We start from the raw sequence: 23,946 nt of genomic DNA, 5'->3' as shown, positions 1-23,946 counted from the left end.
CATATTTACACAAAGAACCTGTTTTGTCTTCATTGATTCTCTCTCTCTTCCTCTATAATATTTCCATTCTTACCCTTTTTCCCCTTATGCTTACTTTGGGTTTTATTTGCTTTTATTTCTCTAATTGAATCTAGAAAGTGAGGTTATTTATTTTATTCTTTTCTAATAAAGGCATTTAGTGCTACAGATTTACCTCTAAGTACTGCTTTAGCTTATATCCCACAGATTCTGATATGTAATATTTTCAATTAGTCAAAATTCGAATTTCTCCTTTGATTTTTTCTTTGAACCATGATTTATTTAGAATGTTTAGTTTCAAATACTTAGAGCTTTACTAGAGATCTCTCTGTTATTGATTCCTAATTTAACTCCACTCTGATCAGAGAACATACTTTTTATGGCTTGGATTTTTTTAAACTTACTGATACTTGTTTTATGGCCTAGAATATTGTCTGTTTTGGTAAGTGTTCTATGTACACTTGAAAACAATGTGTAGTCAGCTGTTGTTCTGTGTGGTGTTGTATCAATGTCAGTTATGTCAAATTGATAGTGTTGTTCAAGTTTTCTATATCCTTATTGGGTTTCTATTGGTTCAATCAGTTAACAAGACTATACTTCTTGATTATTCTATTTGTCCTCTTTTGCTTTTCTTTTTGTTTTTTTGTTCATGTATTTTGAAATTCTGTTTCATAAATTGTTAGAATTGTTATGTCTTCTTTATAATTGTCTCCTTTATCATTATGAAATTACCCTCTATTCCTAATAATAATCTTTGTTCTGAAATCTACTTGTTCTTATATTAATATAGCCATTCTAGATTTCTTTTGATTAGTGTTATATGGTATGCTTATTTCCACTCCCTGTTCTTTAACTTGTGTTTTTATATTTACAGTGGTTTGTTACAGGCGGCATACCATTAGGTCATCTGCCTTTTAATTGCGATGTTTAGACTATTTACATTTAAAGAGATTATTAACATGGTTAGGTTTATATTTACCATGTTGCTATTTGTTTTCTATTTATCCTATCTGTTCATTATATGCTTTTCTCTCTTTTTCTGCTGTTTTGGATAAGTGTTTTATGCTTCCTTTTGTATTTCCTTAGGTAAAGCTCTTCATGTTTTTTTTTTTTATTTTAATGGCTACGTTAGTGTTTCTAGTGTAAATCTTTAGTTTATCCCAGTCTACCTTCAAGCATTATTATACCACTTCACATATAGTATAAGAACCTTCCCACAATATACTTTCATTCTTCCTTCTTTGCCTTTGTACTCTTTTTGTCATTGTCATATGGTTTACTTCTATGTACATTATAAGCCTCACAATACATGGTTATTATTTCTTATTTCTTATCTTCAGTAAATTGTATTTTGAAAAGATTCTTAAAGGAAGCAAAAAAAAAACCACCCTTTATTCCTTTGTGAAATACTTATTTCTATCTGGTATCATTTTCCTTCTGCCCGAAGGATTTCCTTTAACATTTCTTATCCTTCAGGTATGCTGGTGATGAATTCTTTCCGTTTTCATATGTCTGGTGGAAGTCTTTTTGGTTGTTATTTTTTGTTTGTGGATTGGTTTGTTTTATATGAATTTTTTTACATTTTCATTGTTTGCTGATGTGCAAAATGGAAAATGATGACGCAGTAGCACAGTCTGTGAATAGGGCTCACAACAGAAGGTTTGGCTTCAGATAGAATCATGAAAATTTATCTATGTTAACAAGAGGAAAGACCGAGCAGATGTTTACTGATGTGGGTGAGTCGATTGATCTGTTAATGGATACAATCAAACCGGATTTCCAAGTTTAAATCCAAGATCCACTATTTAATAGCTCAGTGATCCTCAGCAAATTATTTAAACCCTTTGAACTTCAGTTGTCACATCCGTAGAATCAGAGGAACAACTTCCCCACAGAGTGACCCTAGCAATGAAATGAGTTAGTATATACCCAACACTGAATATGTGGCCTGGCACATTGTAAGTGCTCAATACCTATGAGGAAAGAACGTGTAACTTTTCTTAGCTTTACCGCCTGAGTCAAAAAGAAACCATTCTGGGATCACATTTTTCCGATTTTCCTTTCTCTTATCCCCCCTTCTTTCACCCCTCCTTCCTTCCTAAAAGAACATTTTTAAAATTCAAATGCCAGGCTGTCTGCAGGTGCAGTGTTTAAGACTGATAACATTTAGAGGCCAGATGTTAACTGATGTAAATGCTATTAAGTGCTCAGTAGACTGGAGGCTGAGGCAGTGATTTCCAATTTTGTGATTATTATTTGAGTTTATAGCAAACCAATCTGCCATTCCTTCCACCCCCATACCTCCACCAAAAAGGAGATATATAGCCTACTTGTTCTCAAGAGAATAAAAATTATTTTTAAAAATATGCAGTTCTTGAAGAATTAAGTAATGGCATTTCACAGCCTAGAACCAGGCATGCAGCCTCCATGCAGACCTCAACAACTCCTTGTAGTTCTTCCTGAAAGGTCAATGACTTGTGAAACTTGATCTGAAAACTAGTCTAATTTTCTGAAATAAGCCCAGAGTAATAATTGCAAGAAATGCCATAACAAGTTTTTACCTCTATCGAAATTTAAAATTTGAGCTTCCTTAGGAGTAGTGTGGGAGCTGTCCCTATGATAGGAAGTCAACAAATGGGCTCTTCTTCTTATAAAGAAATATATATTTTTAAATAACAAAATGATGAGTCTGCTATGAATCACTGAGATGATTGTTAGTGTTTAATATACTACGCACTCAGTTATTCATTCATTAATCTATCGAACAGACATTAGTTCTGAACTAGCAGTATGTCTCAGGCCCAGTGCCAGGTACTAGTTAATGCATTGGTAAATACAACAGACAACCCTCCTAGACCTTAGAGTTTTATGAGAGAGGAAGACAATTTAAAAATAATGAGCATACAAATAGATAGAGCAAAAAGTTGTGATAGGTGCTATGAAGAAAAGGGGCCCTAACAAATAATGGGTTGGGGAAGGAATATTTTTTAGTAGCTAAGTTAATCCAAGGCTTAAAGAATGAGAAGACAACCATGCAAAGAAGAGAGGAGAGAACAAGCAGAGAGACCAGCATTTATTTATCAATTTAACAAATATTTATTCAGTACTTTCTGTGAGCCAGAGTGTTCAAAGCAAAGAAAATATGCCAGTGAACAAAACACACACACATGCATGGTGGCAGGGACTAGATTATATAGGGACTTGGAATCCATCATAAGGAGGTTGGATTTTATTCTAAAAGCAATGACATGATTTGATTTTTATGTTAAGAGATTGCCCTTCCTGTTATATGGAGCAGAATTTGGAGGATTGGGCAAAAGTGGAAGCACGGAGATTCATAGGGTGGCTATTCTAATTTAAGTGAGATTTTAATGCACTTAAACCATGGTAGCAGCAAAACTAAAGTGTGTAGTTTTGATATAGGATGGGTAGACCTCTTTGGCCAACTGAAAAAGACGAAGGGGATTTGAAGAAAGAGGTAAATTGTGGATGATTCAACTGAGTAGATGGCAGGTCCATTTAGCACAGTGAGGGAGATTGGTTGAGTAAGTGGATGGGGGTGGGGGAGGTTTGGGCTAAAGATTAAAATTAATTCAAGTTTTCTGGCCTAAGCCGTAAATGATTAAATCAATCCAAAAGTGAAATTCACTATTTCATGGGATTAACATGTCCCCCATCACTGGAGTATATATCAATGAGCTAAGTGACCATTTATCTACACTATCTTAGCTATAGATATCAAGCAGAATTCTAGAACTGATTTCCAGATGGTATCTGAGAACTTATTAAAGAAAGCAACAATTTCTGGAAGCCATCACTGGTTGGGTAAGAACTGGTTTTTCCAGATCAGGATCATTTCTCTTGAAGGGAATTTCAGTTGCCTTCGAGCCACTGGAAGCTGACATAATATTTTTAAATAAATAATTTAACTAACAGATTTTATTTTGGGTAGGGCTACCAAATGTATAAATGGGAGTATTTATATCCAATTAAGAGACTATGTGAATATCTTTTATGATAATCTTTTAGAAAAGATGGAAAATGGAGCCTGGAAAATACTGAGCTATTAGGAAATTTGTATACCCCAAATGCAACTTAGAGCAGCAGCAATACAGAGTAGTAAGTTCTCAATCTTGGTACCCCTCAACCCCCTTTGTATAGTCCACATACAAAATACATTCCCGCACAAAATTGTTCTCATTTGGGGGACCCCTACCTTTCCTGAGAATCACTGCCCTATAGAAAGTGACCATTACTGCGAAGAGTTGTCCTAACCCTTATGAGATTTAAGTGGATGAAAATCTGAGAGTAGGTTTGTGAAATTTCAGCCATGATTAGGACACAGAAAGAAACACATACTTACCTTATAACATTAACGTTTCTGAAAATCATTTTTTTACCTGGAAATATATTGACAGAACACTTTGCAAACTTGTTAGAAATCATGTTCTTATAATTATGAGATAGGATTGATCTTGTTTTCCTTGTGCATCGAATCATATAACACAGAAACAGCCCAATGTGAAGTTATTAAAGGATCACATTACAATACTCTCCCTAGCTTTTGAAAAGAAAGGCTTTTTTTTAAAGTGACCCCATCTTATAATCTCATTAGAAAAATGAAGCATTGGTATTACTTTTTTTGTTTATGCATTTCTTTGGCGAAACATTTGTGACCCAAGAAAGGATCTCAAACAACAACTAAAAGAAAGAAGTTGCAACTTTCCTCAGCAATATTAAAGCTTTCTACAAAAAAAAACAAAAACAAAAAACAAACAAACAAAAAAAACATTAAGAGGAATATTCTTGGCACTTCTATTTCTGACACTGTCAACACCAAGTGATAGGGGTGACTGCTACCAAATAGGACCCTTTGCCTTCTTCTTGGGCTCAGTACCCTATGTAAGGTATTCCAGCCCTCTCTGCAGGTGACATTTGGTAGCAAACCCATTTCTTCTTTATGGAGCTAGCTTTTAGGGGTCAGTTAGACTGACTTTTTAGGGGTCAGCTAGCTTTAGGGGTCAGAAGAGAGCAGAAGACAGTTTGGTGTCCCCACACACGCACATCACTTCTTGTTGGACAAGTATATCTGTGCTATCTATGATGGGTATCAAGGAGAGCTGGTAAAATTTCCTTGGTCCCAAATCATTCATTCCTTCATTGGCATATCCATCAGAAATGTATTAAGTACCCCTACTCTGACAGACATGGCCGTTAGCAATGAGGTGAAAAAGTAGGAAAAATATGTTCTGTGTTCTTGAGGAACACAGCAGTTTGGAGGCAGACTCTAACAGTTAGGCCAGACAAGTGCTATGGTGAAGATACATAGATATTAAGACAAGTATAGCCATATGAGATAATGGAGCAACTAACTCAGCTCAGAAATGGCGCAGGGATGAAGAAAATTAATTCACTAGCTTAATAAATGGCACCAAATTCAAACACAAGTATCATCTGACTGAATTCTTTGGCTAAAAAGGGGACAGAAATGGAGGTCAGAAAGAATCCAAGGATAGACTTTCCCAATACCTCCATAAGATCTCAACTCAAGTGACACCATGTGGGAAAGATGGGGTCGTGCCCTGGTGTAGAGCAGGAGACCACCTTTGTGGCTTATAGAGTGGGTCTGCTGACCACCCAAACTAAAGAAACACTCTTCTCCATATGTGTCTTCTACACTGTTATGTTTTATTTTCATCATAGCAGTTATCACTATCTGATATTACCTTACTTGATTTATTTATTGTCCCTACCTCCCCACAAGGACCTTGTCTGTCCTGCACATTGCAGCATTCTCAGGCCTAGAACAGTACCTTATTTTATAGTGGGCATTGAATGAATGAATGAATGAATGGTCATTAACAATATAAAATCACATCAAGCCTCACTTGAGAACCAGTCTTTCTTCCATCTCCAAAATATCTGTAAGATGTCTAATCTCAGACATGCGTCAGAGATCTTCTACTCATTCTTGTCTTCGTTCACCTCAGGGGAGAAAGACTATGGTGTGGAGGTCAGGATATGGGGAGTCTCTGTTTAATTCCAGTTGCTTCCTCACAGAGCCGGAACTGGAAGCCAGATCTCCAGAATCCCAGAGCTCTTCAGCATTACTCTGCTACCTCTGGTTAAACCTCTCTGTGGGGAAAGCAATTTTGGATTATTGCCATGAATGTAATTTTCAAAGCCCCTAGGAAGAAAAGAAGGCAGTGGGAAGCCGCTTCTAGAATTCAGATGAGCCGAATATCATAGTTCTCCTTCCTACCCTATGGGAGGGAAGTCACAGACTTTGGCACTGGCTTCTCGGGGAAGAGCTGCAATATTCTCCTGTAACTATGGCCAGAGGAGTTATGCCTACCTGCAGCTAGGACATGGGCTCTGCATCACACTGGCTGTGATTTTGCACAGTTAAATCCTTCATTAAAAATTAGGACTGGATGGGGCACCTGGGTGGCTCAGTCGGTTAAGTGTCCAAATTCAGTTCAGGTCATGATCTGACAGTTCGTGAGTTTGAGTCCCACATCGGGCTCTGTGCTGACAGCTCGGAACCTAGAACCTGCTTCAGATTCTGTGTCTCCCTCTCTCTCTGCCCCTCCCCCACTTGCGCATGCGTTCTCTCTCTCTCTCTCTCTCCAAAAATGAATAACATTTAAAAAAATTTTTTTAATTAGGATGGCAGGAGCAACTGGGTAACTCAGTTGGTTATGCCTCTGACTCTTAATTTTGGCTCAGGTCATAATTTCACGGTTCGTGAGTTTGAGCCCCATATTGGGCTCTGCACTGACAGTGTGAAACCTGTTTGGGATTCTCTCTCTTTCCCTCTCTCTCTGTCTCTCCCCTACATGTGCCTCTCTCTCTCAAAATAAATAAATAAACTTTAAAATTTTTTTAAAAATCTAGGACTGGCATCCTGCCACTATTAATTGTATAAAGGTGGGTCACTGTCACTGTGGGTAAGAATGGATGCCCCCATGCACCTTGCCCATCTACAGGGACCAGATATCACACTGAGGTGATGGCTAACCTAAGTATGTTTATTTTTATTGAAACTATAAGCAAGCATTTGAAGATGCTAATTTCTGAGTACAATTGATGGAAATATTTTCCAACAGAACTTTGAAGAAGTTCTGGCATTTTCTCAAAGATAAACTACCACCATCTATGCATACACAAACCTAGACACAAACGTTTTCAAAAGGCAAAACTCCTGGGATGGAGTTCCAGGGATCATGTCGGGAGGTGGGGGTGGGGGGTGGGGTGCGAGTATGGGTAAAGAGGAACCAATTAATCCACTGAGGGATTTCTCAGAAGTCTTCACCTGCCAGAGGTTTTAATCCAGATAGAACAAGCTTTTTGTCAGAGGAGAAACATAAACGGTGAGATCCTCCCATTCATTCACTGGTTATATGCCTTCTGGTGTGAAACTCAGTTATAGGCAACAGGAATACAAAAGAAATGAGGCTTAGTCCCTGCTTCAAGGTCACAGTCTGGTGATGTGGAAGAAATAAGTAAACAGAGGAATACAATCCAGTGTGGTAGATTCTGGGATCAAGAAGGGTCATGGGGACATGGGAAGAGAGACCCCTGGGCACAAACTGTACAGTGTAATTAAAGGAGATCACATTTTAGAATTTTTCAAATGAAGTTTCACGTTTTGGAGCCTCCATTTTCTCCTCTTTGAAATGAGAAGAAGAGAATTCGCCTTCTGGAGTTATAAAAATTCAGTGATGTATGAGATATTCAGTGAGTAAATTTTTAAGAAAGAAATGCAAAGGGTCGCCTGGGTGGCTCCATCGGTTAAGTGTCTGGCTCTTGATTTCAGCTCAAGTCATGATCTTGTGTATTGGAAGTTCAAGCCCCACATTGGGCTCCTCACTTACAGCACAGAGCCTGCTTGGGATACTGTCTCTCTCTCTCTCTCTCTCTCTGCCTCTCTCTCTCTCTCTCTCTCAAAATAAATAAACTTGAAAGGAAGGAAGGTGGGAGGGAAGGAAGGAAGGAAGGAAGGAACACAAAATTGAGACAGTGGGGCACTCTCCCCAAATGGTGGTGAGCTACTGTGCTGACCTATAAATTTAAACCTTTTTTAGAGAGCTCACCATCTTTACAGTGGGGCTATTTATCACAATAAGCCAGAGACTCAACTCGAGAAGGACTGAGCGGAAAGAGAAAAGTCTCCTCTGATTCCGAAATGAATTATTTGTTGGATGTTGTTTCGTGAATTTTTGTAACAGAAATTGGGGTATGCACAGTAATTGCGGGGGCAGGAAACAACCACCCTGGGAACAATTGCAGGCAATTCTGCAATCACCTGGCTTAGCTTGAATTCTTGGAAGTAGAGCTTCTCTTAGTTTAATAAAAGGTTTCATGTAGACCTTGCGGTTCTGTTCTTTATCCCTGATTTTTCCTCCCAGGCTTATGAATAAGGCCTCAGTCACATTCTCCCTCGGAGACTGGCAAGCAGCCCCACCTGCTGCTGTTGGAGGCTGGGAGGTGCAGCCTGAGGAAGCTGCAGCTGTCTTCTGCCATCTGCTGGCTCCCTTTCTGCACCAGCTCGGGCCTGGCTTTGCATGCATTCCCAGGGAATGAAACCGCCAGCAGAGAAAGTGCAGGGCAGAGAAAAGAGTCTTGCTTTTATTAAAAAGAAGGAGATGAGAAGATGGCAAACAGAAACTGGCATGGGAGAGCTTTTCCTATTATAGGGTTTGTGTGAAGATGTCACCATCTCAAATATCTAAGGCAGGGATTTTTCTACATAAGATTGTTTTGTTCCGGGAGAACATAGAAGTGTGTTTTGTTTTATTTTATTTTATTTTATTTTATTTTATTTTATTTTATTTTATTTTATTTTATATCATTTTATTTCATTTTATTTCATTTTATTTTACTTTATTGTATTACTTCCTTTTATTTAATTTTATTCTTAGATCGTTGCCTTACAAGACTTATCAATTAAGTCACTGCCACATCTGTATAGACTCTTTGGAAAGAAACATCAAAAACCCATGTTGGTGGGAATGGAGATGAGAGTGAGGAGGCAGGAAGTGGGAAGGGAGAGGGGAAACATTTCGCAGTAAATTGCAGTGTTCTTTAATTGGTTCAGCCGACATCTTTTGAGGATCTATTATTTACAAGGCTCTGATGCAGAGCCTGGGATACAAAAGTGAGTAATATTGGGTCCCTTCTTTCTGGGAAATAAGAATCTATTGGGAATCAGCTAAATAACGAAAGAATTAAGTAGAGATCTACAAGTGCTGTGATCAAGTACTGCAGTAAAGGAGTCTAGGAGAGCACAGAGGAGGAACAGGTGTTTACATCAAACTGGGGCCTCACTGTCAGAGAAAACTTGTCGGAGGAGGTTCCATGAGCTGCATTTGGGAGATAGCAATTTAACGGAGACAGTGGTGAGAAGGGCCACCCAGTTTCAGGGAGCACCACTTTATACCCACAGTGTCATCTGCTACCATCAGTCCGGCTCAAGAAGCTGAGAAGTCTAGATACCAAGGAGGAGACAGTTGTTAAAATATTCAGACTTAGACAACAAGCTATTGATTCAGTCCAGGGTGATCAGCCAAGTCAGGGAGAAACAAGCAGGTCAGGAGGGAGGAAACACACAGAATCCTGGACATGAGAGAGCAGTTCTGGGACTGTCTCTGGTCCTAGAAAAAAGGCAATACTCTTTCAGTCCGTGTCCTGGATATGGGCAGCCCCTTCAAGGGAGGTTCAGTGAAATATTCAGAAACTCACTTAATCTGTCTGAAACTTCTGAGTGACCTCATGTGAATACTAAAGTAGCTATAAGGTCAAAGATATCAACTACAATGTTATTTGAGATCTTAAGTACGATGGCCAACAGTAGGGAAAATGCATAGGAGAGTATGGCACAGCTTCTGGGTGAACCATCAAGTTCCAGGGCATGGAAAATGATAATTCCAGAAACTGTGCAGTACATGAAAAATACTTGTAAAAAAATCATCCAAGCCTACAGGAATAATATTCAGAAGGAAACATACTAAACTACTAATAAACGTGGTATTTTTCCCTCTAGTGTCTATGCTTTATATAAGATGCTTACACTACTGTTATAATGATCTTTTAATATTAAGAAGCCTAAAGGTGAAATGTGTGTCCTGCTTAGGGCTTAAGACAAAAAAAATTATCCTAAATAATTTATCCTAAATTAATTCTTCCATTTATGTGTTTGTTTCTGATATTTTAGATTCCATTTTCTCCCTAATTGTGTTTCAGTTTGTGTGGTCTATTCATTTTGCTTGTTAAGTCTGTCCTCAGTCTTCTCCTTGCCCACACCCCTCCTCCCACCCTGGATCTGCGGGATGTATTGTGATGTCTGCCCGCTAATTTTGCTGTGACTGGGACTGGTGTCTGGTTGGTGATTCATGTTTGTTCCTAAGTTGTACATCTGTGTTGGTTGCTTTGAAACAGTGCCTCGGGGAATATGAAAGGCCGTTTGTCTCCCTGAGACTGCTTCTTTGCACCAGAGAATTCGTCCCTGGCTTCTTCTGAATTCCAGCAGGCTCTTCTATGAGTTTATAGAGTTTGGGCAGGGTAAAGAATAAAGACAGAAACAAAACAAAACCAAAAGAGAGCATCATGGAGAGAGTTTGGGTATCTGCGTCTAGTCCCTGCTTACCTAGTAAGACCAGTCTTCTTGGATACTAACTGGGGACAGAATGCCTTGTGACATACACTTTAAGGGTAATGCCTTGACTTAAGCTTTCTGCCCACTAGGAATGCCTCCAGCAGAAAATAGGGCAGAGTGAGCCCTGGCAGAAACCCTCAATGGAAAAAGTTCTAAGAGTTTGGTAGTCACATGTACATGGTGCCTGTCTAATGTTTTAGCACAGGAACACACAGTCATAATGTTTAATGACTGGTACTGCATGGACACTGACCAATTAAATGGGTGCAGGCCATAGTGCTAAAAGCTAGAGACCTCTGCTGTTCCAGACACCAACTTTTTAGTTACTGGATCACCAGGGAGACCAGCAAATTCTGGAGGGCCTGGGGCAATGGCTGGCTGCCAAGTGTTTCAAAAGCATTTTAATGTTTTCATATGCATCAAGGCTGAACAGATACATCCCAAATGAATAACGTGAATATACATGAAACTTCAAAGCTCATGCCCACTCTTAAGCTTTATGTAGTCCCGTCTATAACTCCCCTCTTTGTCCTTAAGAACAGTTCAGAGCAATCATCAGGACCTGCCCATTCCACAGGATCTGGGTGGCACAAAGGAGCCCTTATCCACAAAGGAGTGTTTTTTTGTTTGTTTTGGTTTGGTTTTGGTTTTGGTTTTTTTGGGGTTTGTTGTTGTTGTTGTTGTTGTTCTGCCCAACAACTAGTATAGATCTCACCCAGGGAAAGTTTGCAAGTCAGCTTTCGTTAGATTTTCACTCGCTGCGATGTAGTTGGCTTACAACATAGCTCTGCTTCTAGGCAGACAGAGAAACAAGCTGGCGTGTGTGAGTGATTGCCCACCTGCCTGCTTGCCTGCAGTCTTTGAAAGGCAGCCCCATCCCAGACCATCATCCTGCTGTGAAAATCCACGCACAGGTGCCTTGAAAGTCCAAATACATATTGGGTTGTTATGGCCCTTTCTTGTCCTTTTAACCAGAGATTCTCACCTGCTGCTTCTTATCGGACACCTGGAGTTTGTAGGTTGGCTAAAAGCAGCTTCTCAGAATGGTCTCCAGGGAAGCATTATAACCCTGCATTCTGTTATTTCTTCTTTCCAGTTTCAAGGAAACCTATAGCTTCAGGGTAATTTGCTGCTCTCCTGTCTCCATTCAAGATAACAGCTAAGGTCGTTCATCATCTGACTGTCTACATACCAAACACAAATTTTGTTTGAATCCTGAAGAAAAATTGCACTCAGCCAGCCAGCAAGCCATTCTGATACTCTGTGATAAGAGAGGTCTGGGGTTGTAGAGAAAGAGTTGGAAGACTTGGTCTTCCGGTAACTTGCTCTACAAGGTACTAGCATGTGACCTTGAGCAAATATTTAAAATCTCTCTAAGCCTCATTTTCCTCAAATGTAGGATGGGGTCATACTATATCCTTCCCAGAGTTGTTATGAGAGGTAAGTGGGATAATAGATCAGAAAGCAATTTATAAACTAAAGAAATATAAACCTCACCCCAAGAGAGCAGATTGTAAGAACTAGTAAAAAAGAAAAAAAAAGGACCATGAGTGTAGAAATAAATTATGGCAGCTGGATGAATATAAAGGAAGCCCACTATTGTAGTCTAACTCGGAAGAAAGAACATTCTCAGCCTCATACCTTCTTCAATACCTCTCTGCAGAGCTTTAACTGGAGACCAGTGAGTGGGCTAGAGAAATGGTAGGCGAGAGCCTTACTGTCACTTTGAGGCTAAAGGAGGTAGTGCTTCCAGGGAAAATGAATAGGGATGATGGAGAGCATGGGAAGGAGACAGTACCTATGGTAATACCAAGAGAGGGGGAGAGAAAACAAGAGACGTAATCTCTACTGCTCCCGTCTGTATGTTCATTGATCAGAGCTTGTTCAACTAATTCTGGGCTTCAGGGTACCTTCCTAGGGGGAGCAGACTGATCAGAAACCTTAAGGGCTCTCCTATACTGGAGCCACTGACCATATCCTCCCCAAGACATAAAGCTCTGCAGCCCCGGAGGGTAATTGGCATTATCAGATTAATTAAATCATTTTCTGTGGTTAAACTTGCATGTGACTATTAAGTCTCAGACTGGGCCTCCCGTCTAATCAGCCAGTGAATGTTTTCAGGATAGCACTTTGTTCCTGAAACATTGAGAAATATGCATATTGTATCCTTAATAGACCATGATGTTATTTATGGCACAAAGAAGTCTCCCAGCTACGAAGACTCATTTAAGTGATAGTTTCGTGTCTGACACCTAGAGCTGTGTTAGATGCGGTCTCTGGAGTTGCTTATTATCACCAAGTTATTTCATGGTTGGCTCCTATTCTGAATTTGTCAAAGTTGTTCTTGCTGCTGAAAGGCCATGGGGCTTTGCATTAGGCTTCAAATCCTGCCTTTATTATTTACTGATGACTGGGCTTCTGTGGGACTGTTTCCCTCATACAAAATGAGAATAATAATGACTGCAACTCAGAGCTGTTTGGAAGATTAAAATTGTGCATAAAGTGTGGAATTTTATGTCAAGTGCCTGGCACACACTAGTTCTTCATGTCTGTGTATGTCAGATGCCCTCCTCCATGGTTATGTGACCAGAGTTTTTTGCTTTCTCTTAAGCTTTGATGTGGAAAATGGCCCTTCCCCAGGTCGGAGCCCACTGGACCCCCAGGCCAGCTCTTCCTCTGGGTTGGTGCTCCATGCCACCTTTCCTGGGCACAGCCAGCGGAGAGAGTCCTTTCTCTACCGATCAGATAGCGACTATGATTTGTCACCGAAGGCGATGTCAAGAAACTCTTCACTTCCAAGCGAGCAGTAAGTACGAGCTCTATGTGGCTTCTAATCTCACACTTACCTCATCTCTAACCTGTCACAGCAGCAACAACAACTGTTCCCCTTTAACCCGTGGGAAGGAGGGAGGAGAAAAATGAATGTGAGCCGAGGTGACCGTAATGACCCTTAAAGACATTAGTGCTCTACAGCATGAGAAATATGTATCTGGGGTCTCCAAGGGTATTAAAAATCTCAGACACAGTGTGCAGATTTCATCTGTTATTGATACTTTTTTTAATTGTCATTCAGCGTCATTTCCTGAACCGCTGAATCATTTATGAGTTGAGAACCTTAACACTTTTTTTGCAAATCATACTAGAACTTTCCGCAACATGTTTGCATGTGGCTACAGCAAAAAGAAAAACGGTAGTTGGTGACATGCCTCCTCTCTCAGTAGTCTCTGCTTGGTGACATTTAATGAGCTGTCATCCAGCCACATGTCTTTGTCTCTTCTCTGGAACCTTAACTCAATGCGCACTTGTTGCCTGGCTCCTCGGTGAGACATGACACGCTCCACCACCCTATTAGACACAGCTGATGTTTTTGTTTTGCTGCTATTAATTGTAGATCTCTAATTTTTAAGGAACAATGACTGGGTTGTATTACTTGTTTATTAAATTTCTGAAACCAAATAAGGTTGGATGCTGGTATTCATGCTTTAAAAGGTTTCTGGGCACACGTACAATTGTTTTTAACATTGTATGTTATAAAAATATTGGTAGCTCTCTAAAGTCTCCAGCCTGGAAATTTCCACTGGTCTCTCTTCTGCTTTTGAAAAAGAAACTAAAAAGGGTCACTCTCTTATGAAAGGGGCAAGGGACATCTTAAAGCTACCAGTAAGGACGGATTCCCCAGGGCATTTCTGCCAGTAAATTCTAATATAAGCACCCCTTCCCTAAAATGTCTTAATCAGTGGGTGGGCCAAAATTCATTTCTTCATTCATTTGACAAATACTTCCTGAATTTTTCCTATGTGCCATGCAGTGTGCCAGGCTCTGGGGATACAAGGTTAACAAAACAGTGGAATAATCACAGATGAATTAAAAACAGATATTCTCAGAAAGGTTGCATGCTCCCAGGGAGGTTACAGTTAATAAGAAAGATAAGAGGAACACCCACATAACTGTGCTACAGAGTGGAAGGAAACATTTAATGAGCACGTAGCATGGGACCAGCTGCATTGGCATGTGTGACTCCTTTTAATCTTCACAACAATTCTGTCAGGTAGGTATCACAATTATCTCCACTCTATAGATAATGAAACTGAGACTCAGAGAGACTGAGAAAAGTGTGCCCATCCCTTGACTAACCATATGCCATGCTGTATCCTGCAATGTAGCTAAGACTGACCATATTCAAACCTCTTAGACTTATTTGCCTATGTTCTTCAAACTGCAAAGCAGAATCTCAACTATCAGGTAGAAAACAGAGGAGTGCAGAGTCAAGGTGCCTGAGGCCAGAGGAGAGGTAACCACTTTGTTGCAGGTCATGTAGAACCAAGGGTGTTTCTAACCAAGGTTTGCATGGGAGCTTGACGGTGAATATACCTGGCATTGTCTCTTTTACCAAGAGAAACACCTATCTAGACTTCCTAGGGGGAGAACATAGGAAATGGGGGGAGCTGAAACTAAATAGAGCTTCATTCACATGATGTTTCACAGGTGAAAGACTAGCTTTGGAAGGCAGCTAACAGTTCCCCAAACTCTTGCCAAACAGCATGATGAGTCTCAGGGTCATTCAGAGGCTTTTCAGAAGGTTCCAACCAAATTTCAGATTAAACTGATGATGTTTTAAGAGTCACAGGTTATGAAAATTTTGAACTTGAAGAGACCTGAAAGATTACAGTCCAACTCAGTCTTCAGCTGTAAAAAGAGAGATCTAATTTCGAATGATTCTGTATTCAGGGTCCTTAATATTCATGGTGTACCTTCTTTTCAGTTTTACCAACCAGCAAAATTTTCCCCCTAACTCAAAACCTACACAATGTTGCCAACTTTACATTCAGGAAAATAAGAATTATATGTGTAAGTTACCTAGTATCATTCTCATTTAAAAAAATTTTTTTTAATGTTTATTTATTTCTGAGACAGAGAGAAACAGAGCATGAGTGGGGAGGGGCAGGGAGAGAGGGAGACACAGAATCCGAAGCAGACTCCAGGCTCTGAGCTGTCAGCACAGAGTCGGATGCTGGGCTCCAACTCACAAACTGTGAGATCATGACCTGAGCTGAAGTCCGTCGCTCAACCGACTGAGCCACCCAGGCGCCCCATCATTCTCATTTTTTTAAAGAAAAGGACTTCTTAAAATTAAAAGAAAAAAATGGAGGAAGGACACACTTTCATAATAAAGAACAGCTCTTCCCAAGAAAACACTGTTGGCAACATAATATCACCCTATCGAAGATACTGATTATAGAATATAGGAAAGTCTTGAGTGAATAAAATGGCACAATTTTTTTTTGGAGATATTTCAACATTACAGTAACACTTTTATATATTTGTCAGTTTAAGAATTTATATTTCTCATTGCAAGAAGTGGAGCTTGAATAATGCCCAGGTTTTTCTGGGATTTCAGTTTACTGGGACCATGTTGGAAAATCCAGTTTCACACATGTAGCTTGAGATAAATTGAAGTCATGCCTTCAAAGGTATTTTACCTGATTATTACTCTTCAGAGTGAATTGAAACAAATAGAGAATAGCAACCCCCAAGCCTCTCGCTGCTTTTCCTGCCTTCTACCCGTAGAGCCGAGGAAAAGAAGGGCAAAGACAGGTCTAGTGCCTTAATGTGAAGGCCATTAGGTGGGGGCTCTGGAATGTCCCCTGCTCAGGAGCTCCTCATATTCAGCACACAGCAGTCGTGGATTTATGTAAGAGTTGGAAAGCTTGCATAATTCCTATGTATTAAACCCTAATAGTAGAGGCAACACTGTTTTTGTTTTTGTTTTGTTTTTAATTTCTCTTCTGAATGCTTTCGGAAGAGTAAGAGGAAATATAGGCAGGGAGAGTGAGTGAGAAGATAAGGATTAAAAGTAAAAATGTAAGTGGAAAATTACAAGCGGCTTTAACTTTTAGCAACAAAAGAGAGATTGAAATAAGCCTTTCTAGTAAAGAAAACAAGACCATCATTGGGTCCCAAGAGGAAATTTCAGATGTTTCCCTAGATGTGGCAATAATCTACTGGCTTCTCTTTTGCTCCTGTGTTGTAGTCATCTCTAACGCAATGCCTTTGTACGCCAAGGTACTGATTTCCCAATGGGAACATAAAGTACTGGAAACTGGTGAGGCCAGTTATGTTATCCAGAACTACGGCAGGAACCACCCTGGACGGGACGGAGTTTTGATAATCCACCTGCAAATTCACAGGGAAGGAAGATCCTTATTTCCTTCATCTGGTTACCCCATTTGCAAAGCCTTATATTGGCAAAGAGCTTTTTAAAGCCGCCATTTGTGCGAAAACTAAGTGTTCTCTAGAGAGAGCTCTCAAGGGAAATGAGACCTAAGACTGAAGAAGAAAAGCATTAATAACAGATCTCTTAAATTTAAGACCAATTTATTGATGAACTACCAAAGAAAGTTGCAATGTAAGTGGTCTTTGAGACTTGAGTTAGATATACTGCCATCACACCTACTAGTACCATGGCTTTGGCATTGAATCTCTTTTACAGTGTCCAAATTATCTGTAAATAAAAGTGCACATGAAATTAAAGTGCATTTCCTATGTGCTATGCACTATTTACAGTACTTTACATACTTCAACTCATTGAATTCCCATAACCTTAACTTATGGGAACTATAATTTTCTTGTCTTAAAGATGAAGACATTGATGCTTAGAGAGGTTAAGTAACCTACCTAATAAATGGGGAACCAAGGTTTAAATACAGGGAGTGTAGATGATTAAACCATATGGATATCTAGTACATAGACTCAAAATGAGGATGCAAAATTAAAATGATATTAAACTCTACTCTGCCTACCTTTCCCACTGTTACGAGGATCATATTCAATCTTTCTTTTAACAAAAACTTTTCAATTTAGGCACTTTGCTAACCAATAAGACATTTTCTATGTTTTCAAGGGAACTGAAAGATTTGTAAGTGTATAAGCAGTTTTAATATCTTTGAATAAAGCAATCATAGAAAGGTATGCACAGGACTTTGAAAGATCTGGCTGGGCAGGCGAGTAGCCCACTTTGAGTGGTTACAGAGAAGCTAGAAGAGTTAGCCAGGCAGAAGGGTATGCAGGAAGAAGGTCCGCGCACTAACTACTGTCTAGTTGTCAGGAACATTGTGGAGAAGCACAGCTCAGCACAGCTGAAGCAGAGAATGTGAGTAGATGAGGAAGTGGTGAAAGGCAAGGCTAGAAAAGTAAGCAGGAACCTCATCATGAACGGCCTGTGTTAAGGAGTTGGTCTTTATAAAGCTGAAGACAATCAGTGGGGAGCTACTAATAAAGGCTTTTAAGCAAGAAAATACATAGTCCAACGAATGTTTTTGAAAGATAGCTCTGATTACAGCGAAGAGTGGTTTGGACAGTAGACAAACCTAAAGACTAGTGTCCAAGAGCCAAATGGAAGACTGCTTTGGTAATCCACATAATAGAGGGTGAGGATCTACATTAGAGCGAATCCAGTGGGCAATAATAAATATTTGTAAGTTAGCATCAACAGGGGTTGGTGGTTGACTGTGGAGGGATGTTTCAGGCTTGACCACCAAGATAGGTGGTTGCACCATTTTTTTTACGGCCAAGAACATTCTCTTATCACATGAAATGATGTATGTGAAAATGCTTTGTAAACTGTAAAGCACGATATTAGTTCTCTTGACTGCAGTAGGGGTAGAGATGAGTCTTCCAGAAACGTTCTCACCAGCTGGGAGGATAGACATGCAATTCTTTACTTAAAATAATAATGATACCTACTACTAATAAGAATAACTATAAATGAGTAAATGCTTTTATGTGCCAAGCATTGTTGTAAGAGTTGTACATGAATAATAACTCACTTAATTCTTACAACACCCCACTTTACAGATAAAGAAACTGGGGCTTAGAGAGGTTGCCTAATGCCTCATAGTTAGTAATTGTGAAACTCAGAAACAAACCAATGTTGTCTCGCTTCCAAATCTGTGCTCTTGACTACAATAGTATAAGTCTGTCTATAAGACAGACTAAAATCAGTGTTACAAGAAAAGTATAAGTAAAATACTATATGTAGGTATGAAACTGAGAAAGACAAAATTAATAGAGTCCAGAGGGTATAGCAGAAGAAAGTAGCATTTTTGCTTTTTAGAAAACCATTTCAATGTTCAATGCAGACCTACTCTCATTCAAAGACCCACGGAGCTCTCATCACTGATTATTCTACAAAACTGTAATGTGCTGGGTTTGTCACTAGATGTTGCTCATGCCATGGTTCTGAATATCTGGCATTGCCCTCTCTAGCAGTTTGGAAAACTAAGTACATCAGTTTTCATAATTAATCAAGTGTTTTATTTTCTCCATGCCATCTTATTCTAATTATTAATATGTAAGATTATGATTTAAAATTTTGAAATCATTTCATAAATAATCTGGCTGTACTCAGATAGGAATTTTGTTTTGTTTCTTTCCTATACTGGCTATAAATGATCTGTAAATTGTCTGATCCTTTCCTCTAGCAGGTATTATCTGACGTATATCATTAGCTTTTACTGTTCAAATCCTTTCAGAGAACCAATGCTATGGATCTGGAAGTCCATCTCTTGCTTCCCAATTTTCTGCTTTCCTGAACTAAAAAAGTTTCATAATGCTTACCTCCCTTTAATTATTACTTTGTACCATTGTAGTAACTTCCCATTCATACAATTATTCATCAGCTTTAGGTGCTTCATATGTATGAGATTTGTTTATATATTTAGCTTGTATTGGGTATTTAGACTCCAGAAATCCAGGAGCTTTGGATGACCTACTTAACTCTTAACTCCATTACCTTATTCCCAACTCACCCCAATGCCTTATGAACAATGTGAACTTCACAGCAGAAATCTGAACAAATAGCAAGATATTTCACCCACGTAAAGTTCATCTCAAGAAAATGGCTTGGGAAGGGGCAGTTCTTGTTACAGTTCACCACCCTGCATTTATCACAACTGATCCTCTTTTAACTCTTTCTTCTGTTTCCTTTGGCTTCACTCCAAGAACCCTGAAGTTCTTCCTTGGGCTCCCTCTTTCTATATTTCCCCACTCCAGAAGCCGCCCTGCCATTGTAACTTTCCCCATGGTTGTAGGTAACTCTGAAATGTATAGCTCTAATTCCCGTATTTTAATCCTCCTGCTTGGTGTCTCCCTTGGGATATCAATGAGGATCTTACAATTCAGCATGTGAGAAAGTGACATATCTCTTCCCCCAGCTTCTCCGTACTTTCCCATTTCTGCTCATGACTTCACTATTTTCCCACCTACCATTTTTTAAATGGAAAATAGTATTTCTTTATGACCCCTTATCCAATTAAACTCTGAGTCCTTGGTAAGACACTTAGGGTCTCTTCAGATTGTCTTTCCCTGTTTCTTCCTCTGCCTCACCCATTTCTTCTCATTTGAATGACTGCAATATCCCCCTAGCTATTCTTCCTGACTTGGTCCTCTCACCAATCCATCTCTTGGTGTCTACAGCATTTTTACTTTCTAAAGGACTTTTCTGTTTGCCTATCTCACTAAAAACCTTCACTAGCTCCTTTCTTCCTTCTGAGTCAAGCACCGCCTCCACAACTGTGGTCCATACCATCCATAAGATGGGTGGGGACCTTCTAACCTTATCCTCCAAATATGTCTGTAGTAAATGTGCTCAACTCTGCTCAAACAGTCACCAAGAATCTCAGTAAATGTGTTCAGTACTTTCCCATTTTAATACCGCTGTTCCTGATATTTCCCTCCTTGGTGACATCTACCATCCATGCTTTTTAAAGCCTGCCCTTCAAAGTGTGTCTCAAAACCACTCATTTGATCAAGCCTGTCCTACTTCCTCTGAACTGTAATTATTACCTCTCCTTTGCACCCCATTAAGTTTCCCCATTAAATGTTTATAGTTCTCATTCTGTATTTATCTATTTCTGTCTCCCCTGCTGTGTTTTAATTTGAAGAGGTCATGGATTCTGTTTAATTCAATCTGTCAGCTATGTAGGATCATCATAAAATAGGTAACGTAATAGTTAAAAGCACAGATCTTTTGGAATCAAACTTTCTTAGCTACTCCAATTACTATGTGTTAGTTAAGCAGTGGCTTAACCTCTCCAAGCCTTGATATCATCTTCAAAATGGGAACATTGAGAGTACCTGCCTCAGGGCACCTGGGTGGCATAGTTAGCTGAGCATCTGAACCTTGATTTAGGCTCATATCATGATCCCAGGGTCATGGGATTGAGTCCCACGACAGCTCTGCACTAAGCATGGAGCCTGCTTAAGATTCTCAATCTCTTTCTCTGTCTCTCTTCCCCTACCCCACTCTCCTGCTCATGCACTAGCTCTCTCTCTCTAAAATAAAAAATTAAGGGGCGCCTGGGTGGCGCAGTCGGTTAAGCGTCCGACTTCAGCCAGGTCACGATCTCGCAGTCCGTGAGTTCGAGCCCCGCGTCAGGCTCTGGGCTGATGGCTCGGAGCCTGGAGCCTGTTTCCGATTCTGTGTCTCCCTCTCTCTCTGCCCCTCCCCCGTTCATGCTCTGTCTCTCTCTGTCCCAAAAATAAATTAAAAACGTTGAAAAAAAAAATTTAAAAAAAAATTTTAATTAAAAATTAAATTAAACAAAGAGTACCTGCCTCAAGCCTTGTTACAAGAATTAAATGAGATTATGTACATAAAGTGCTTAGCACAGGGTGTAACATATGGTAACCATGCAAAGAATGTTCTCTGTTGTCAGTATTCTTTTTGTAGTCACTGTACAAAGTAGATGCATAAGAACTTGACTAGAATGACTTGAAGGGGGACTTCTAGCTAAAGACAACAGTAGAAAGCAAAGTATTATGTTAAATAAGACCCCAAAGTAAAAGCCCATGTTGGAGAAAAGGCCCACATGGATGTATGTGTTGTTCAACTCTGCATCTTTAGGCCTCATAGAATTTCTGATACGCGGCTGGTGCTTAATAGTCATTGGTTGCATTCACGTTATTAACAAATAAGGTGCCATGTTTGTATGAGGATTATGAGGACAGAGATCAGACATTGAAGGAAGCTCATTGTCAACCAACTTCTGCACAGCTGTTAGGATTCACACTGTGATAACAGATTGGCCTGATTTTGTGTCTACAACTAATGACAATGTGTCTTCTAATGACTTTATGAAGAACTTGCTGAATGTGGACTTAAGCAAATTAATCAAAGCTTGTGCTAGAGAGTGCATTTCTGAAAATATGCTTTAGACTCTTCCTAAGTACAGATTTACATAACTAGGTAGAGCTTAATCAGATCTTTGGGACAAAGTGAGCAACAATGATATGGTAATGGTAGGTTCATCCTGTACACTCCCATTAAAAGATTTTCCTTGGGTACTTTAAGAAAAAAAGTTATATTAGAAACAAAAAGTAATGGGATTCCCAGACAGAAATCTGTGTTTAAATGGCATTAAGGCTGTGGCTCAAATCAGCAAAAGCCAGGAAATCCAAAGTTAACCTTTATCCAGGCTGTTGTGCCATTTTTTCCAAATCTGTGTGTGCTGGTGAGCAGCCTTCCCTTTGAATTTCCTACCTGTGGCAACCAAGTCGCTTTGAATTACAGTACTGTGGGTATGCTATTAAATGGGAATGTACCCTGAGGATATATGCTTATATGCAAGTGCTTTCATGTGTCCCTGTAAGCCCAGGAGCCATAAACCTAGGTATTTTTTTTCTTTCAAGTCCCTAAGGTCCCCATTTATGCCTAGATAAGTCCTGCCTTATACCCAGGTAGATGGACTTACGTAACACTTGTGTTGCTAACACTGATCAAGTTTAATATTACAGCTTATGTGTTATAATTCAAAGGCACTTTTAAATGTTTCTTTTCTCTCTTTTCACCAGACATGGCGATGACTTGATTGTAACACCTTTTGCCCAGGTATGTATCCTGCTGGCCCTGGCTTGCTCTCCCTGTCTCTCTGGGTAGTTTCTATGTGTGGCCTCTGAACCTGCCCATTCATCTCCTTTTGTTCCTAACCATACTGATCATTGTCCTTATAGGTCCTTGCCAGCTTGCGAAGTGTGAGAAACAATTTTACTGTACTGACAAACCTTCATGGAGCATCCAACAAGTAAGCATGGACTTTTTGTGGAGTTATGCCTTCCATAAAGGCAAAAACATTGAACAGCACTAAAAAAAAAAAAAAAAGGAAAAAAAAACATTGCATGGAAATTAGCCCTCCAAACTAAGTTAGGATACATGATGAAATTTGAAAATAGGATGGAGCATCATAGTATTTTAGAACTGGTAAGATGTGAGAATTAGTCTGGATCTTCTTAATCTTTGTGCCCTTTACATTTAGTAGACAGTAAGAGTTCAACAAATGAAAGGTGGAGATGAGGATTTTTTTGACATTTATACTTACTGCTTTGGGAAGTATGAATACTTATCCATAACAGATGTAAATTCTATTAAATTTCTTTTGGAATATCTATTAATGAATTCAGAAATTCAGATTCAAGATTAAAGGTACCAAAATATTCAAGTCCAAGTTGCCTTTTGTTTTTGATAATATATAAATAGGTTCATGCAACTTGATGAATAAGAGTGGGATTGTCTTCTGTGCCCCCAAATAGCTATATAACCTTGGTCAGTTTATTGCTGAACCTTGGTCTCCTCATCTTTATAATGAAGGGTTTGAACTTGATATTCCTGCATAACTTTCTCCTCCAAAACCATTTCAATCTATGAATCTAAGTATTATGCAGGTTACTATCCAGCATTTTAAAAGATCATCACAGGGCTCAGAAGGTCCTAGAATCAACAATTGTGGAATGACACCCAAGGTACTTCATGATCCAACTCAAGTTAGTTTGATTGGTAGTTGATTGGGTTTATATTTGATGGAGTAGACATGAAAGCTAGAGACTTGCCCAGCCTCTTTTGCAGGTGTATCCCTGTTTGTTCACCTATTAAATAACTCACCCAAGAAGTATTTATTGGCACGTGCTATGCCTCCATGCATACATGTATGTTTTTGACAAATATTTATTGAGCACTACCTTTTACCAGGAACTGGTGATATAATAGTGACCCAAACAGACAAGTTTTCTGCCCTTTCAGGGCTGCCATTTGAATAGGAAGTGCCAGAGCATCTGGTGGTGAACAATCAGACCAAGTCTCTGGCCACATGGGATCACATTCCAATGACTATGGTCTGGTTGCTCCCTGCATGTTCTATTTTCCATCCTAATTGTGGATTTACTGTTCTCTCTTCCTCAAAAGTCTCTCTCTACCGGCCAGTGATTGCCTAGCTAAATCC

General features: G+C 39.5%; 1 protein-coding gene and 1 long non-coding RNA gene across 4 annotated transcripts in view; one reads left to right on the top strand and one right to left on the bottom strand.

Moving 5' to 3' along the window:
• The window catches only part of PDE4B (phosphodiesterase 4B), a 537,685-nt gene that overhangs the window by 398,329 nt on the left and 115,410 nt on the right, over window positions 1-23,946 (top strand). For all 3 annotated transcript variants that reach the window (XM_060625541.3, XM_060625542.3, XM_060625543.3), the window contains 3 exons: window positions 13,287-13,481; window positions 22,526-22,562; window positions 22,685-22,755. In XM_060625541.3, the coding sequence (XP_060481524.1) occupies window positions 13,287-13,481; window positions 22,526-22,562; window positions 22,685-22,755 (303 nt within the window). The remainder of the gene's footprint in view (window positions 1-13,286; window positions 13,482-22,525; window positions 22,563-22,684; window positions 22,756-23,946) is intronic.
• The window catches only part of LOC144617240 (uncharacterized), a 43,202-nt gene continuing 24,424 nt past the window's right edge, over window positions 5,169-23,946 (bottom strand). The window contains exon 3 of the long non-coding RNA XR_013557559.2: window positions 5,169-6,153. This is a non-coding gene — a long non-coding RNA (uncharacterized LOC144617240). The remainder of the gene's footprint in view (window positions 6,154-23,946) is intronic.

This window comes from Panthera onca, chromosome C1 (genome assembly GCF_046562875.1).
Source record: "Panthera onca isolate mPanOnc1 chromosome C1, mPanOnc1 haplotype 2, whole genome shotgun sequence".
In the NCBI taxonomy this organism is placed as follows: Eukaryota; Metazoa; Chordata; class Mammalia; order Carnivora; family Felidae; genus Panthera; species Panthera onca.
This window is presented reverse-complemented; position numbering and strand designations above follow the sequence as displayed.